A 16,734-nucleotide genomic window follows, 5' to 3' on the forward strand; every position below is an offset into this window, starting at 1 on the left:
AGAAAAACTGAGGTGTTAGGGCCTTTTGCAGCATTATGAATTAGTGGCAGAAAATCCACTCCTGAAAACAAATTGTGTGATTTTCATAGGAGAGAGAACAAGTCTCTGGGTCTTCACCCCAGTCCTCAAGCTGAAAATATGCTGAACCAAAAAATGTCTTTCAAACTACATGCTGGGCAAAGTCACAGTTGTGCAGGATTGACAAGAATGGAAAGATTTGGGGATTTAGTGGGCTTGAGGAAAAACCTAAATATTGGCATTGCTTATATTTCCTATATATGTGTTCATGGAACATGGTCTGCATGAACATCTAAGTTAGAGTGCTTTTCTGGAATGTGATGGATTTGTACTTTTAAAAATCAGGATATATATGCTCTTTTTTTGCTTTCACATCACTCTATTTTGTCTCCACGTTGCTAAGCCTGGCTGAATGGAGCTCTGTGTGGAGTTGGGATGTGGAGCGGTGGTTGGCTTCACTGACACTCAGGTTAATCTGAACATGAGTTTGAATTCAAATACAAAATACCATTTTGATTAAAGCATCTGTATACAAACTTCAAATACCATACATCTTCTTTGATGTATTTAATTAGCATCAGAAACAGGACCAGAATGAGGAGAAGGAATTTCTCTCTCTCTTCCTCTGGAATGCTGAAAATTTGTTCCACCAGCTGAATGTAAAAGAAACAGTGTAGGAGCTTCAGAAGCAGTTGCTTTTTGCCCAGTAAAGCGATTCACTTGTGACAGATTATTAGTACTCAGGCTTTTCTCAGTAGGAGAGTTAGGAAACCACTGAGTAGATGATTTAATTTAACCTTAATCTTTTAGCCAACGTGCAGACTTTAAATACAACTAAGTAGCCATGAAACTACTGATTAAGCAGAAAGTACATGCTACCACAAAAAATGTTGATCCTCTTGCTCAATTTTTTCTACATTTTAAAAGCTCCTGAAATACGGTGATACAGCTCAATATAATAGATTAATTATCACGCTGCACAAATGACAACATGCACTTTCAGTCAAGCAGTAGAGAGGTTTTTGAAGGTAATTCCAAAGAGTTTTGGGGTACTCTGTAAGGGTAGCTTCAACCTCAACAAGAGCTTCAGCAAATCCATGTAACCAGCAGAGGGGAAGGGACTTCTTTGAGAGGGCGTTCAGAGCAAGGGGCTTGGTGCTTACTGGAGGACCCTCTCACTTTCCTACCAAATATCCCCCTCTAACATGCAGTTCCACTATAGATACTAAAACAGTATTGCATTTTAGGCAATAATTTTAAATTACTGACTCACCGATTTGTGTAGAGTTGGTGGAGGGACAAAACTTCCCATTCATGCCCAGTGACACCAGAAATTGCTGTGTCATATTCTGTTCACATTTTCTTAAAACTAACAGGCTGCTGGAAAAGGGCTTTGTGTCGTCTGAGGATGTTGCTGAGTTTGTTTCAGGAAAAAATAATAACACTGTTGAATGCTTAGGAAAATTGTGCTGTATTCTTCTTAGGAGACATCATAAGGAGGTAGTAGGTGACCCCTGGACTTTCTTTCCCCTTTTTTCTCTTTTCCCTGCCTCAGCCAGGATCCAATTTTACGTGTACAGCATGAGTTGCAGGGAAGGATGGAGCAAGTACACAGCAAATATCATTGACTCAACAACATATCAAGCTTTCTTTGTTACATCTGCTGCCTGGATTCATCTGTTTTGAGCTTCCTCTGTCCAAAAAAGTGAGGAATGAAAGGCTCCACAAAAGCCTCTGAGATACCAGCCTGATTTCCTGGTATACTGCTGGAAGTTCCAACAAACCATGCTGTAAACATTCTCTTTGAGCAGGGAACTAACTCTTCATAATTGTTTGTAAAATGCCTAGAACACGTTGGCTGCTGAGATATAAAAAAGCGCAGCAGAAGTTGCAGAACTTCCAGTACAAATATATAGCGAGGAGACAGTACAGCAGTATAATGCAGTCCAATAGTGTTTCTAAAAGTAGCCCTGAAGTGTGGTCTGCTGAGAAATATAATACAAAGCCCCAACAGTACAAAATGTTCTGTGTGGGTGTCAAACCATCCCCATGTGGCACTCCACTGGCATCAGAGGAGTTCTGCAGAAATAGCCTCTAGTTCCCACATGAGACAACTTTTGAGTCACCTTCTGAGACTTTGCTGTAGCATAATCATGTCTGAGCAAGAATGACTATCCTTGCCTGGTTTCTTTTTGTCTTTTGCTTATGTGCACTTTGAGTGACTACAGAAGACATCAATTATAGATGAAGCTCTTAGGTTTCCCTAAGCAGAAGCATAGTGAATATTGGGTTGTTAATATTTAATCTCTATAAAATCAGATTCAAAGCATTTCTGCTTTTCCTTCAAAGTGCCTAGAAGCCCCACCTTGTTTATTGGTCCCTACGTTGCTGTATGTTCCAGAAAGACAGCTGAGGCAGACAATGTGGTATTTTGTTCTGATGCCTTCTGGTAATGCTTAGAAACATGGAAAACATCATGATTATGAAAAAATGTTGATGAGATGTGGGCTTGAGGAGACTTCAGTAGAGATTAGTTATAATAGCAAAAATGATTGTAAGCAGGTCAAGTTCCTTCAATTCCTCTAAATAGAATATATGAAGCTGATATAATCTACTCACTTCCCATTCCTGGATTTTGTATTTAACACTACCACAGCTATCAACTATAACAGCAAGCACTATTTTGGGTAATTCTCAGGAGACAATCGTAGGCAGCAACTGGGGCACGCCAGGAGAGTCCCTGTTTGTGTGAGGTCCTGTTAGGAGCTATGAACTCTGCTTGCAGCATGACTCAATGTGGTGGCCTCTCCTTTGTCTGGTGATGAAAAGTGACCTGTTGGTGGGTCACTGAGCAGCACCACAGAAGAATAGTTTGGCTGCTGGGCAGCACAAGGTGAGAACTAATTGTTTGTATTTCATGCTTAGTGTGTGAGACTTCACAGAGCTGAGTAAACTTTAATAACAGCCCTGGAAAACAAAACCGGGTTTCTCCTCAGGTTTGACCACAGGACTGCCATCTCTGGCCCTACACCGCTGCTGCTCTTGGGGCTTCCCCAGGAGGCAGAAGCAGCCAAGCACACAGGTCTGTGTTTCTCTTCCAGAGCTGCCATCATAGACTCTTTTATGTCCTTTTGATGGTTTTGCTTGGCTGTTTCCTTTCAGAAGTGAGTCTTGATGAGTTTGTTTGCTTTTGGGCAGGAGGGGATCACAGTGGAGCTTTACGGTGGCTTTAGCAAGAGAAAAGCTGATGACAGGATGAGGACTGCAGGGCTGATGGAAGAGCAAACAGCTCAGTTGAGGTCGTGGTGCTTGGCACTACCTGCTGCTCTTGGGGTTGGAGAGAGGTGGAAGAGGGGCTGGAGCACAAAAGCTGGTGTGATGGAGCAATATGAGCCAGCAGCTATCCCTGCGCTTGTTTTTCAATTATTGTTCTTGCATAGTTTGAAATTTAAGTGACAGGGCAGATGATGGTGATTCTGTCTATTGGCACTGTGATCAAAGTTGTCTAAGGGATATAAAATTAATCAATACATGAGGTGTACCTGGCTGCCTACAGCAGGGCTGTCTTACGAGGTTCTGCACACTGTGTGGCAATCAGCCCAAGGGTCTGGGTGCTCAGGTTTGCACTGAGGGCGAAGCAGATCTCACAGTGCTGTGTCGTCTGGTACCATGGCCCCATCCCAGTCACACTATCCTGTATGCCAGTCCTGAACTGACGTGTCATTGAAGAGGATACCTGGGACATCTCTGGAACTTCTTTCTTAGCCTGGGTATCTTTCCATGTGGGGAATATTTATTTAGCACAGCCTTCTTCTGTTCTGTTAGCAATTGTTCACTGTCAAAATAGCAACTGAAGCTATTTGGAGGCTGTTGTAGCTGCAGCCTGATAACACGATATTCCCATCTGGTCCTGAGATGTATTTGTCAGTGGCATGAAAAGTGAAGCTGCTACCTTTACTTCTCAAGTTCCCTCAAAACGCTACCATAGTTTTCCAGAGAGAGGCCAAGATGAACTCACATGTCTGCAGATCTTAACATGACTTCTGCCTTGGTTCCTGATTTAGATGTACCAAGTGCTACACTGTTGAGAAGAGCTGGGGAAGGTGGCCAAGTTACATACTATGAGACTGAGGCAAAGGCCTCCTTTCTACCAGCTAGTGGCCCAGCTTTTATCTTGGGGAGCAGAACGGATGAGGAGGGAAGTTGCTCTGGAGGCAGGTGAGACCAGCACTCCACAAGAGATTGGAAAGATTATTAAGCAAGTATTAGTCCAGGAATGCATTTTTTTAGCCAGCGGTAAAATGCTTTTTACATTCAAAACATTAAAAAAAACCCAAGAAAAGTGAAAATAGTTTGCTTTTTATTTTAATAAATATTTGACATTTTTAAAAGAAAGCTGGTAGAAAAAAAATCCAGATTTTTGTTTGCAATGTTCTGAGATGCAGTTGTCTCTTGCTTGTCTTTGGGAGCAAGGGATGAGTGTGAAGGTAAATTAAAAAACCAGTTAAAGCATAATTGTGTTCTGTTCATATTTTTGAGCACTACTAAACTGGGGGAGGTGTGAGTATGATAGAGAATTTTAGTGACTGAATGTAGCTGATGACTGTTTTCCTGCTGCAGTCACTCTCAAAAACGAGAAGTCGGTTATGTTACATTATATAACCACCACTAGTAACCGCTCAGTCGCTTCTTTGGAAATTTCATCCGTGCAAAACCCAGATCCTTTTGAGTCTAGTGCTGCCTTATGGCGACTGTTGGCTTTCGAGTAGAGTGGCATTATAAAATATAAATCAATATGTTGGTGACAAAGCCAAGGAGGTAGACATAAGGTTTTTCTATTACTTGTTTTATTGGTAAAAAATGACAATAACCAGAGTCATTAATGATAACAATCTCATTTTCTGTCTTATTTCCCCCATTTGATTGCTTTCTACCATGCACAAAGTTCCCTCTCTCCACACGGTCTCTAGGGCTACCAGGCTTCTGAGCACCTCTCAATGCAGAGGTCCATAATCCCTGTTTTCATGTGTCTTCTGGGCTTCACAAAAGCTTTTTGGCTCTTGCGCTTACAGTTTTCTTTAGGCATAGAGGGGTGTTTGGGCAATGTGGGCAGGAGGGAGAATACCCATACTTTCGAGATGGCGGAAGGCAAGAGTTACTAAGGGAATCTCCAAAGAGACACATTAACAAGAATTCAGTAAATTTAACTGTTTCTTATTTAGCTGTCAGATGTTATTGAAGGAGCAGGTTTGGACCATGCACAGTGCAGGTAAAGCTGCTTCAGCAGCTGCAGATGTCCTTCAGTGTAGTCTGCTCGTGTGTCACTGAGCTTTCCAAGGTAAGCTTCTGACAGGTACCTGTGATTTAAGAACCAGCACATGCAATAAATGTTTTCTTCTTTGCGATGTATGGCAGAAAGTTTGAACAAAAAGACAGTGTTTGGGAGAAGGGAAAAGAGGGTAGCAAAAATAAGCTTGCATGTCACAAAGAGTGACACTAGGAATACCATAGCTGGAAGGAGAGACTGTTGTTCCTTCAGGTAAGTTCTTTACTCCATAGGAATTATAATTCTATAAGAATTATTACAAATAAACATGGGCACATTTGCTGTTACATTTAAAAAGTTTTCTCAATGCTACCAGTGACAAAATACAACTAGAAGTGCAAAAAGAAAAACTCAAGAAATAAGAAAGACTTGAGGTTTAACATTTGCTATAATAGGAAGTATAAATGACAGCAATTGTTTGGTAGCTCAGTCAACTGGCAATAAAGTTAGTTTTTAGCAGAAGATGCTTAATAAAGTAATGCTCCGCTGAAGTGTTAGAGCAGAGAAAATGAATGTGACATCTCAAAGACTTTGAATGAAGCATTTATTACATAGTTTCACAGCTCTAACTTTCTTCCCTTTTCTTTTCAGCTCTTAGAAATTATAATATTCTGCATTCTCCTCTATTTTTACAAAAGAAAGGCTGCGAAGCACATCGTGGTTTTGTTAATGATGGTAGCACTACTGGGTAAGAACATATTATTCACTTTAATGTTCCTGTCTGTTACTTGATAATTCCTTGACATTCAGTCTCCCCAGTGAGTGTAGATGAGGGCCATTTCAAAGCAGCATGCTGATGGAGAATCATTGGTACATTTCACATTATTTTTACCGTGGCCTCTTTTTGAAGAGAAAAGCTGATTATGATACATAGTTTCTATGCTTATTGCTGGGACTATCTCTTTTGACAGATTTCCTGAAGTGAATACGCTGTGCACAATGGTATTCTGTAGGGTTTTTTTAAATAACGCTTTAGCTTTAGATCCTGCGAAAGGGGACTATTTGAAACTGATTTTTGAAGATCAGGCTAGCTGTGAAAATCAGTTCCTTAAGCATTCTGTAAGCAAATGCAGTGATGTGCCCATTTGCATATGCAACATTTCATACTTTACCACCTTTCCAGAAGCATTGCAAGAACTTGGTGGGCCACTGAAGTTTGACTTCTGATTGACACTGCCACAATCAACACTCAGGGAAACAAAGGAGATCATTTTATCAGGCAGCCGTCAATAAAGTTAAACTTGAATCAGTTTTGAAAGATGTCAGGGGGCTCTCTCTAAAGCTCTACTGCTTGCAGGCATATATTAAGAATTTGCCACCACCCCATGTCTTCTCCCATCCTTGTCTTCTCACTTGTCCATGAAACTCTGATAGTACACCACATTTCTTTGGTTGAAGTGAAAGGTTCTTGAACTGTGCCATTGAAATCAACAGGTGTATACTTTCACTGAGTTCAGTGGGCGCATTATCAGTCTGCAAAGACTTACAAAACACATTTCTGATGGAGTTGGTCATGAGTGTTTTGATAAAACAGAATTTCACTGAAGTTTTCTATTTACACAACTTGGATTTGACTGAATATGAAAAACCCTCACAGATTCACTAACCATCTTCCTTCAGATCCCTGACTGGTTTCTTACCCAGCTGAAAAGCTCAGACTTCCAGATCAACTTCTTTGGGACAGTCTCCCCATTTAAGTTTCCCAGTGTTAGGAACATTAGGATCTGTAGCTCTGCAGTAGCCCTGGAGGTTTTTCATGCTGCCTGCATGAGGCAGAAATTGAAAAGTCTCAAAAAGCTTAGGTCCAACTGTTCAACTGCTCTTGGTTTGTAGGAGTGAAGTGTGAGTGCAGCCAGCCCTCAGCTCCTAGCAGAGAGTCCAGGAGCATTGGCAGACCTCGCTTGAGCCGCTCTTCAGCTTCCTACCCTGCCATGAGGAGTGTGAGGCACTGCACGCTCCTGAGCAACGAGCGGGGCCAGACTCCTTGTCACATAGCTGGAAGCCTGAAGATCCCCAGATGGGCTTCTGCACTTTGCTGCAGTTCTGGGCAGAACCATCATGATGGCTGCCTCAAGCAAGGTCAACACGTGGCTCCGGGACACCTGGGCCATTTGGCTGTGTAGCCCAGTGTGCTTCTTTGCCATGGAGCCTGCCAGCCCTGATGCCACCAGCGCCAAAGGGATGCGTGGAGCTGAACAGCAGCGGGGCTGTGAACTCGAGCCCCAGCAGGCACCGATTTCAGTTCGGTGGTCAGGCTGCAATCAACCAAAAATAACAATTTCATCTGGTGGCTGCTGGGGTTTTGGTGAGCATATGCAGCTTCAGGAAGAATGTGTCATTATTTCTGTTCTATTAAAAAAGGCATAAACAAACAAATCCTGGTTCATGGGAACTTTTGAAATACTGAAAATTCCCTCAAGCAGCAAACCCAGAACTGTGTCTGGCTCCAGTTCCTGCAGCTGTCCTGCTGCCTGGCAGTCCCCACAAAGCTACGCCTGGAGTCTTCTCCTTGCTCTCTGACCTTTCTGCTGAGCGAAGCGATGGGGGCTGAGAGGGGCCCGGCAGCTCTGCTCCCAGCTGTCTGGCACATGTGCTGCCCCCGCATGGCCCTGTCTGTGGGAGGGGTGAACGAGGCTTGGGGTCTCTGTGCAGAAAATTCTCAGTGGCACATCATGCAAGAGGGTTTCTGCCTTCTCTCAGACCTGCACAGATACATTCCTGGTGCAGGGCTTGTACAGATGTAAATGGAATGTAGAAAGGTCTCTTTAAAAAGAGGGCAGCCTTTGTGCTTAGTTGGACATGAGAGCTACTCTAATCATGAAGAAAATATGGAGGTCATAATAAAATCTGCAAATGTTTTGCTTAGTACAGCTTTGCAAGTTAATTTTGTGAGAATTATCTTACCTCATGTATATACTGGGAGCTATCATAGGTTTTGGGAAAAATATTTCAGATTTAAGTGGGATTTCTGAGTTTCCTCCCCTAACAGTCAGAAAATGATGTAATTTGTCACACTAGCCTTGGCGGGGGGGTCATTCTATCAGAGATAGGAAAACCATCTCCTACGTTTTGAAACTTATTCCAGGGTTACTTTAACTAAAAAGATCATTACACTTTTCAAAAACAACGCAACCCAAACCAAACCAACAAAAAACCCCCAACCCTGATGCTTTATTTTCACGTTTGTTAAAAATTTGAGGGGTGGAAACTGCCCTTTCATCAGAGACAATTTTTCAGCAATCTTTACCCTTAGTTGGACAATTCAAACTACTGATTTTTACCTGTAAATGTTCTTTTAAAATAATAACTCCTCCATGTTCGACTACAAATCTTACATTTTTTGTAGGCTGCTTGTTGGGGCTTGAGTGTATTTTCTGGCTTTTTAGAATATCATTAGCACCATTGCAGGCCAGGATTAGACCCCCTCTGCTCACTTTTACTCCTGTGTTTGTTAAAACACTCCACTTATTTCCATTACAGAGCAAGAAGTGAAGTACTAGGTAGAAAGGTTGTCGTGGAAAGATTGTAATGAAAACAGTGAATTTCATGATGGTGAATGGTATCAACACAAGATGTATGCAACTCTTAAACTCCCTCTGAACTTTTGGACTTGCCATAAGAAAAATGCTTGCAATCAAAACCACAGGCATGAATCTGTTCTTCTTCCCCCACCTTTTCTCCCAACCCTTGGCCTGAACTTTTTGCGCAGTGCAGATCTTCTTGCCAATCTGCATTTTGCAGTTATGGGAGGCTGAATCAGACCACCGACATCCAACACCTTTTGTCTCTGGATGAGGCTGGAACTGGGTCCCAGCTGGGGGACGGTGCTCCTGATGATTAGTTGCCTTTCTTCAAAGGTCATCTCCACATCATGACTCTGCTTATCTTTTTTTGGGTTTTTTTTGAATTTGTTACATTTTACTTGCAGTAATCACAGCCTACTTGGGTTACCTTCAACAAAGCAAGAGCGCCCTCCAAAAGGAAATCTAAAGAAACACTTAGCTGAACTGTCAGCCCCTTTTCTAAAAGATGTGCATTGCATGACTTCTCTGAACTGGTGACATGTATTGAAACTGTTGTCTGAGATTTGTTTGTGGTGATGCAATGACAGTGATTAAATGGATTAAAAACACACTACTGAAATACTCTGTTCTGTGAGCTAAATCCAGAAAATGGTCCTAAGAGCCTGGTGCTGAAATGAAATGCAGACCTCTGTGTTGGTTGTCTGCTCTCTGTACATAATCCGTGAGGAGAGTTAGATGCTTTGGGGTGTGATCCCAGAAGTCAGCTTTGGCTGGCATTGGCCAAGTCCCATCCCAGCAGAGAAATCCTGAGGGTGAGGAGTTATTTTAGGCCGTCAGTGCCACATGCAGACTGCTACTAGGAGGTGTTCCAGCTGCCTTGCACAGAGACACCTCTCAGACCTCTCCTGAATAATGCAACTTAGGCTCCAAATTAGCAGCTGGAGCTAAATAAAGTGTGTCTGGTAGATGTGGAGGCTGTTGTATCATCTCCAGCTGGTAGTCCAGTGTTTAGGGAACTGGACCAGGAGTGTGAAATGGATCCAGTTCTTTCCTCACCCTGAGCTCAGCTGCTGCCACACATACAGATGCAGGCATACAGAAGTCCTACCTTGCAGTATTTTATGTGGCTCTAACCTCAGCTACCCAGTTGAAAATGAGAAAACTTTGGGTAGATGCAGGATTGCAGACCTCAGTGCTACAAGAACTTAAGAGCAAAACACAAAGCACACACGGAGCTAAGCCCACTCTGACATTAGACAGTAGCTTCACAAGCATTTGTAAAATCACACACTTGGTTTTAGGTGCCCAAATCCCACCTCAGTGTCTTTTCAGGTGATCAGACCTATGGGTCTGACCTGGTACCTTATCCTCTCTCACCTATGCGGAGGTCACTGCTGTTTATCCTGCCCTGCTAATCTCTCCCTTTCCCTTTCAGCATCCCTGACTGTCATTGCTGTAAAGGCTGTGGCCAGCATGATAACACTCTCTGCGAAGGGGAAAATGCAGCTAACTTATCCTGTTTTCTATATCATGATTGTTTTAATGGCAACTTCTTGTGCTTTCCAAGTCAAGTAAGTGAGATTGTACTTATCTCCTAACCTTCGTACACATTTTATGTCAGTTTTATTAGGTACTGATATCAACTCCAGATACAAGTTGCACTGAAAGGCAACAAATTCCTGGCAGAATCTTGACAGGTGCATGAATTTCCTACAGTTGATTATATTGTTTATTTAGGCTTTATTTCTCAGTTTCTAATTGATTATTATAGATGCTACCTCCTCTCATTATCAACTTACACAAGGTCTTCTAGTTTTGACACAGGTCTTGAACTCATTAAATGAACGTTATGTTTATGTAAATTTGGGGGATTTACTTTTAGAAATCTTCATTGCCGAATAATCAAAAGGCCACATTTGCCCTCATTGTGCATCTCTTTTCCCCAGCTTATGCCACTAGTCAGACTAAAGAAGGGAGTTTATCCCAACTTTCTCTCTGCCTCTGTTATATCTGCATGTTGCACTTTGCTACCCTGTAGGTCTGTACGTTTTTAGGAAATAGTTAACTTCTGGTGTGCAGGGGACATTGGAGTTTTCCCTGCTGGCCTCTGGCCTGTTAAGTGATAGTTTTATGCTGCCTTTGCAGATTGCTGGGGGTGGCAGCATAGTAAAATATGGCTTGCAGCTGAACAGAGAGTCCATTCCCTTTCTGCTGGTCCCTCTGCTTCAAGTGCTGATAGCATCATTCAATAATCTCATCTAGACTGCTCCAGTGCGAGCCTTGAGTGTTTACTTGCATGATTATGTTCCAGTAGAAGAGCCAACCCAGCTTTCTCGTGGCAGAACATACCATTCCCATGTGGAACCAGAAAGTCCGTGCATTATTATGCAGTGATTCTCCATAGCTGACTCAGGAACTCCCCTGTAACAGATTATAGAGTAATTTATGTCCAGCTTGTCTTTACTGGGAGAACAGCTCAGACCATTTAAAAAAGGAAATAAAAGCTTGGTAAATAGGAAGCTGCTGAATTGACCTCTCCTTGCCAGTTTTTTCTTTCTTTCTTCTGCTGGGTCAAAATTAAAACAGAAGTGAAATGTGCCCATTTTATTCCCTGGGCTCAATGTCTCTTCTCTCTTGGACACATTTTCCAATAGAGAGAGTGCTGTCAGTCTAAATTTTTCATTTTATTTGTTTCCTCTCTTATTTTATTTGACTGTTGTGCATTAGCTCAGAACAGCCTGTGCTGCAACATCCTTCTGGTTTCAATGCTGGGCCTTAGTATCACTTTTAGTCCCTAAGACCGAGTTTGTTGCAAATGAGAGAAAATAATGAGGTGTTTTCAATGACTTCAAAATCCTGACTATCCTGTGGATATGTAGGATTTCTTTATTTTTAAAGCACCATGGAGACTGTTCAACAGTTGCTAAAATAACCATGCAATTATTTTAATGGCTAAAACAGATCCAAGCTTGGATTTTTACTGTGCACATATATTGTACCAGTGAAACATTTAAGTATGGTTCTTTTTATAGGTTTTGAATACACTCTGCAGCCTCCCGATTTTTCTTTTTTGGTCTGAAATGCACCATTCACATAACAGAGTATCTGTCAGTGCATCCAAGAGTTCACACTCATGATTCATCACCCTGTGGGTAAATGTTGATAGCTGGGGTCTCCATACAAGTGGGTTAATTGCTTTGCCTTTTTCATCCACGGATGCAGAGTGTGCAGGCTGCCTCATGTTCAACATTTCAGTCCGGCAGGTTTGTGTGCAGTGTATGCTCCTGTGGCCCAGCACACTCTTGCTCATCATTCTGGTGAGGGTTTGTGTTGCCTTTCTGAGAAGCACAGCAGAGTTTCCAACCTAAGGAGCACAGGCTTGGAACTACCTTCCTGGACTTTCCCAGCAGGACAGAGTGTGTCTGGGGTATGATCGCATGGATAAACATACAAATATGTGGTTTAGCCAAGTTGGATTGAGCAGTAGCAGCAGTGTGAACTTCAGCAAAGTGAAACAGTTCCTACGAGAACTCGTGTTCATGTCTGTGCTGGAAATATATCCTTACACAATCTATTTAAATTAGAGCAACTTGTCCCAGGCTGCTCACAGGCAGCACTGCTTCCAAGAGCCGATGCAGGCCATAAGCAGTAATACCCTAGCATTCCTCTCTTATCCATGGCAGACAAAATTTTCCATCAGTGGTTCAAAGCGCTCTCCAATGACAACCTGTGGCCAGAAGAATCCACACCAACCTTCTTACTTTTGCCTATTTGTATTCTGCAAAGTCAAAACCAGAAGATAAACTTAATACACATATGCATCTGTCCAGGGCTACTTGCTGTTGTGGTAAACAAGTGGCCACATTTATTGTTAAACTGACATAAAGTGGCTTAATCTGACTTTAAGGGCAATGAACTTCCTGTAGGCATGAGACACAATAATGCTTATCTTCCAGGTTCCTGAGTCAAGCAATGCATCTGTACGAAGTGACAGCAGTCGTGCCCATTAATTTTGTATTCTTCACCATCAGTGCCATTATTTCAGGTTTGTTTCTGACCTTCTGCTTCTACACAACAATTTTCTAAACATCAGGTTTTCAAGAATTACTGCCTGTGAACAGGAAAACAAAACAGTCATGTTTGTCTTCACAAAAAGAAGTTTTTCCTAAGTGACAGGTGTTTAAGTTCTGAAAAATGAATAAGTTCAGCACTTTTGAAGCAAAACAAAAATAATCAAATTCTAGTATTTCCAGAATTGACAAGTACAGTTTACTGTGCCTCGCTGGCTTACTAGAAGAACCTGCATTTATCCCAGCCTAATCCTGACATCCAGTAAATGTGTTTACCATGTGCACACCAGCCTCTCCATATCCGAACTGGTAGAGCAATTTTAACAGCCTGGCAAACTACTCAAATGACAACCAGCTGTGTTTCATAGCAGTTAGTGTATATTCCATTTCAGAAGGTGGAATTCTAGGTTAAGTGAAGGAAATAAAATTACTCCAAAGACTTTTTAAGCATTTAACATTTTATTCTGGGTGAGAACTTTGAACTCAGCATTGTTAAAGAGGGACTGCAAATCTTGGAAATGGTGCGCAGCGTAAGAACATGAGCTCGGAGGACGACTAAGATGCTGTATCAGCAACGAGCCAAAATGATCATGTTGTTAGAACATTTATGACTCATTTTAACACACACTGGGGGCTTTCCTGTCATTGCTGTGCAGGAGTTTCTCATGCAGAGCTGCCATTAATGAGAAGGGGAGTTAGCTTCATGCACAGATTGCCTCAGCACCTGTGTTAGAAGAGACCTACACTTTGTGACCGAGAGGAGGCTTGTGCCAAAATGGGGTTGTGCTCTTGTGACCATATGGGGAATTTGGCCTTGTGCCTCCTTAAAAGATCAAGTACCTATTCAGGAATGGCTTAATAGCTTTGAGACTGGATACACATGCATTTGCACCAGGTTAGTTAAACCAGTGTAGGGCTTAGAAGAACAACCTCTGCTGAATCTTGCTGAGGTGCTCGTAGAAGGTACCTTGTCTCATGATTCCCCCATTCCCAGTTACAGCCTTTGAAGATACAGTCACATGTCAGCTGCACTGTTCAGGCTCTGTTGTTTCTGAGCAAAACTATGCTCATCAGTGGTTTAAAGCTACTATAATATATTTGGCTGTGAATTGGGGCAGCTGAGATCCAGATACACATCTGGCTCTATCACCTCCACTGCAGAGGTGCTAATTCCTGGAAGAGGGGTGACCAGAAAGAGCAAGTGATCCCTTCAGCCAGAAAGATTTGGTAAATTTGGCTGCTGGAGCCCTTAACTTGGTGCAAACATCGGGAACACAGCTAGTTATCGAAAGCCTGTTCCCAACTGGAGTTAAGATGTCCACATGGTCTGTTGGAGTGGCTTAACTAAATCCACAAAGAACCTGTTATCTTATTGCTATGACTCTGCTTGTGAATAAGACCTTGGGTTTGACCTGCATAAAAATTGTTGCTGATAACGCAAGAAATACCTGCATCTGTGCAGTTCCTAACACAGCAGAACCTCCAACCTGAGAAACTAAATCTCCAATCCCATGCAGTATCTTGAGAAAGCCTAGATAATAGAATATGGGCGCATAAAGTGAATCCATCACCATGTGTGTTAATACCTTATTTGGGATTTTTTTTTCTCTGTTTGAGCATGACACTGTTCCTGACCCTCCCTGCTGTAATTCATGTCACTTGGAAGCTAGTCAAGATCTGCAATTCTTGTTTCTGTCACATTCCAGGGGTCATATTTTATCGGGAATTCCAAAGTGCAGCTTTGCTGAGCGTGTTCATGTTTCTGTTTGGGTAAGTGTATTGGCCTAAAATCCACACCAACGTTTGTACAGAAACAGCATTGCCTTGTGGAATCCCTTCTTTTCTCAGTAAGAAGAAACCCGTCTTGTTATTAAAGTATTATGGAATAGCCATTATAGTAGGATAAAAAAACATTAAAGGAAAGATTGATGTCTGTGCTTTGGGAGTTTGGAGGCCTGGTTTTGAATCCAAATATGTAAAAATGTGAGACACTTATGAACTACTAATCTCATGATGGAATGAAACACCAGCAGCATGTGTTCCTCCAGCAGGAAGGAGAAATCACTGCTCTGCACCAAAGATTGTGTTGTGAGGGTGCTTTAATAACTGTGAGAAATCTCCTCCCATGTTACCTTCCACTTGCGTGTCCGGATGGTCTTTGTTGCCACCAGGTATTAGCAATTATGTGAGTTGCTTGCCTACGGGGCAGCACTCTGGTATCTCTCCCTCATCTTTCTGTGCCAAGAAAGACACAACATGCTGAGAAACTGTTAACAATAAATGTTTGAAGAAGGTCCTGGGTGTTGTGAGAGCAGAAACTTTCTTCTTCTCACAAGCACAGTTACAACTCTGGGGACAGATGACAGTTACTTGATATAGGGTGTGAGATGGTTAAACGCATCTCCCAGGACTGCTGGCGAGACACCTCTCGCCACCGTGCTGTCAAACACATGGGCTGATAGCTACGGATGTCTTCGTCCCCTGCAGCTGGACTGGAGTAGGTGCACACAACCGCTACCTTGTTTGACTGCAGAAAAAGTGGCAGAAAATGGAGATGTGCAAATTCAACCCATGTATTTGGCAGGCAGGAATTAGTGATCGTGTATCCAACACAGAACGGATAGAAGATTTATCCAAGCATAGCAGTTTCTCATTGCTCCTGGCTTACAGCTTGCCCCTGAGACACACACTCAGATGAGAAAAACAACGGAGATGTTGATTGTCTGCAGCTAGACTGAGTTGTTAATGAAACTGCAAATGCTAGAATGCTAGCTTAGATGCTCTGTGAAGATTTGGTCAGGGATTCAAATGTTGTGGTCTCACACTCACAGGCATTTGATTAGGTACATATTACTGAAAGTATAATTTTGCCTGCGGAGCCTTTGGAACAGATAATAAAGCTTCAGGAGGCAAAAACTAGACTGAAAGGGAGCCCAGGATGAATTTATAGAGCTGCCAGGAAGAAAAGTTTCTTTATAAACTGAGCAGCTTGGGTTTGGAAGCCCTTGAAAAAGAAACTTGGAAAGAAATTCTCATCTCAGATGCAGTGAACTGTTTCTAATGATACTATGCCACTGTTATTTTGCAGGTGTCTTCTATCTTTCCTTGGTGTATTTGTAATTGAAAGAAGTAAAAAAGAGGAGCATTTACATAGTCCTTTTATTGACTGTGGACATATTCCTGGTAAGTAGGGCTTTTTTTCTGTCTCTCTGTTTAAAAATGAGATATCAGATAATGAGATGACCTAGGAGAGTTGAGTCACAAATATGCTCTGGTCATATTTAATAAATATACTGTTCCCTTATTTTCTATGCCTGTTCCCAACAGATTTTTCAAAGAATCTTTCAGACTTTTTCCAAGCTATTGTTACAACCAGTCAAATGAAAACAATGATTACTGGAGCAAAGAATGTTTAAATGATGGATTGGTGGGGGATTTGTTTTATTAAAATTCTTCACAGAGTTGTTGTTTTTCCCTTCTCTCACACCATTTCCCTAGGACAAAAATTGACAGGCAAAGTACAACCAGATTATCACAGTTCACGCTATGGCACTTTGAATAATGAAGATAACTCGGTGAAAAGTCAAAGCTGAAAGAAGAAAGCACCTTGCATGCCAATCAACAGGAGAAATGCCACTGGAACAAGGATCAACAGCACCTTTTTGTTGGACATATTCAAATACATGTTGAACTCCTATGTGTTGATGAGTCATGGTATTATTTAATCCTACTTAATTTATCTCATTGCTCTCCCAAATGTGTTCTGAAGATAAAGGAAGCCTTAAGAAAAACTAAA

General features: G+C 42.0%; 1 protein-coding gene across 1 annotated transcript in view; it reads left to right on the forward strand.

Moving 5' to 3' along the window:
* The window catches only part of NIPAL2 (NIPA like domain containing 2), a gene marked incomplete at both ends in the record, with an annotated part of 49,930 nt that extends 33,399 nt beyond the window's left edge, over window positions 1–16,531 (forward strand). The window contains 6 exons of the mRNA XM_080364309.1: window positions 5,936–6,032; window positions 10,304–10,439; window positions 12,825–12,913; window positions 14,645–14,708; window positions 16,027–16,121; window positions 16,437–16,531. Of these exons, the coding sequence (XP_080220435.1) occupies window positions 5,936–6,032; window positions 10,304–10,439; window positions 12,825–12,913; window positions 14,645–14,708; window positions 16,027–16,121; window positions 16,437–16,531 (576 nt within the window). The remainder of the gene's footprint in view (window positions 1–5,935; window positions 6,033–10,303; window positions 10,440–12,824; window positions 12,914–14,644; window positions 14,709–16,026; window positions 16,122–16,436) is intronic.
* Between the last annotated feature and the right edge of the window lie 203 nt (window positions 16,532–16,734).

This window comes from Nesoenas mayeri (genome assembly GCF_963082525.1).
Source record: "Nesoenas mayeri genome assembly, chromosome: 2".
NCBI lineage: Eukaryota > Metazoa > Chordata > Aves > Columbiformes > Columbidae > Nesoenas > Nesoenas mayeri.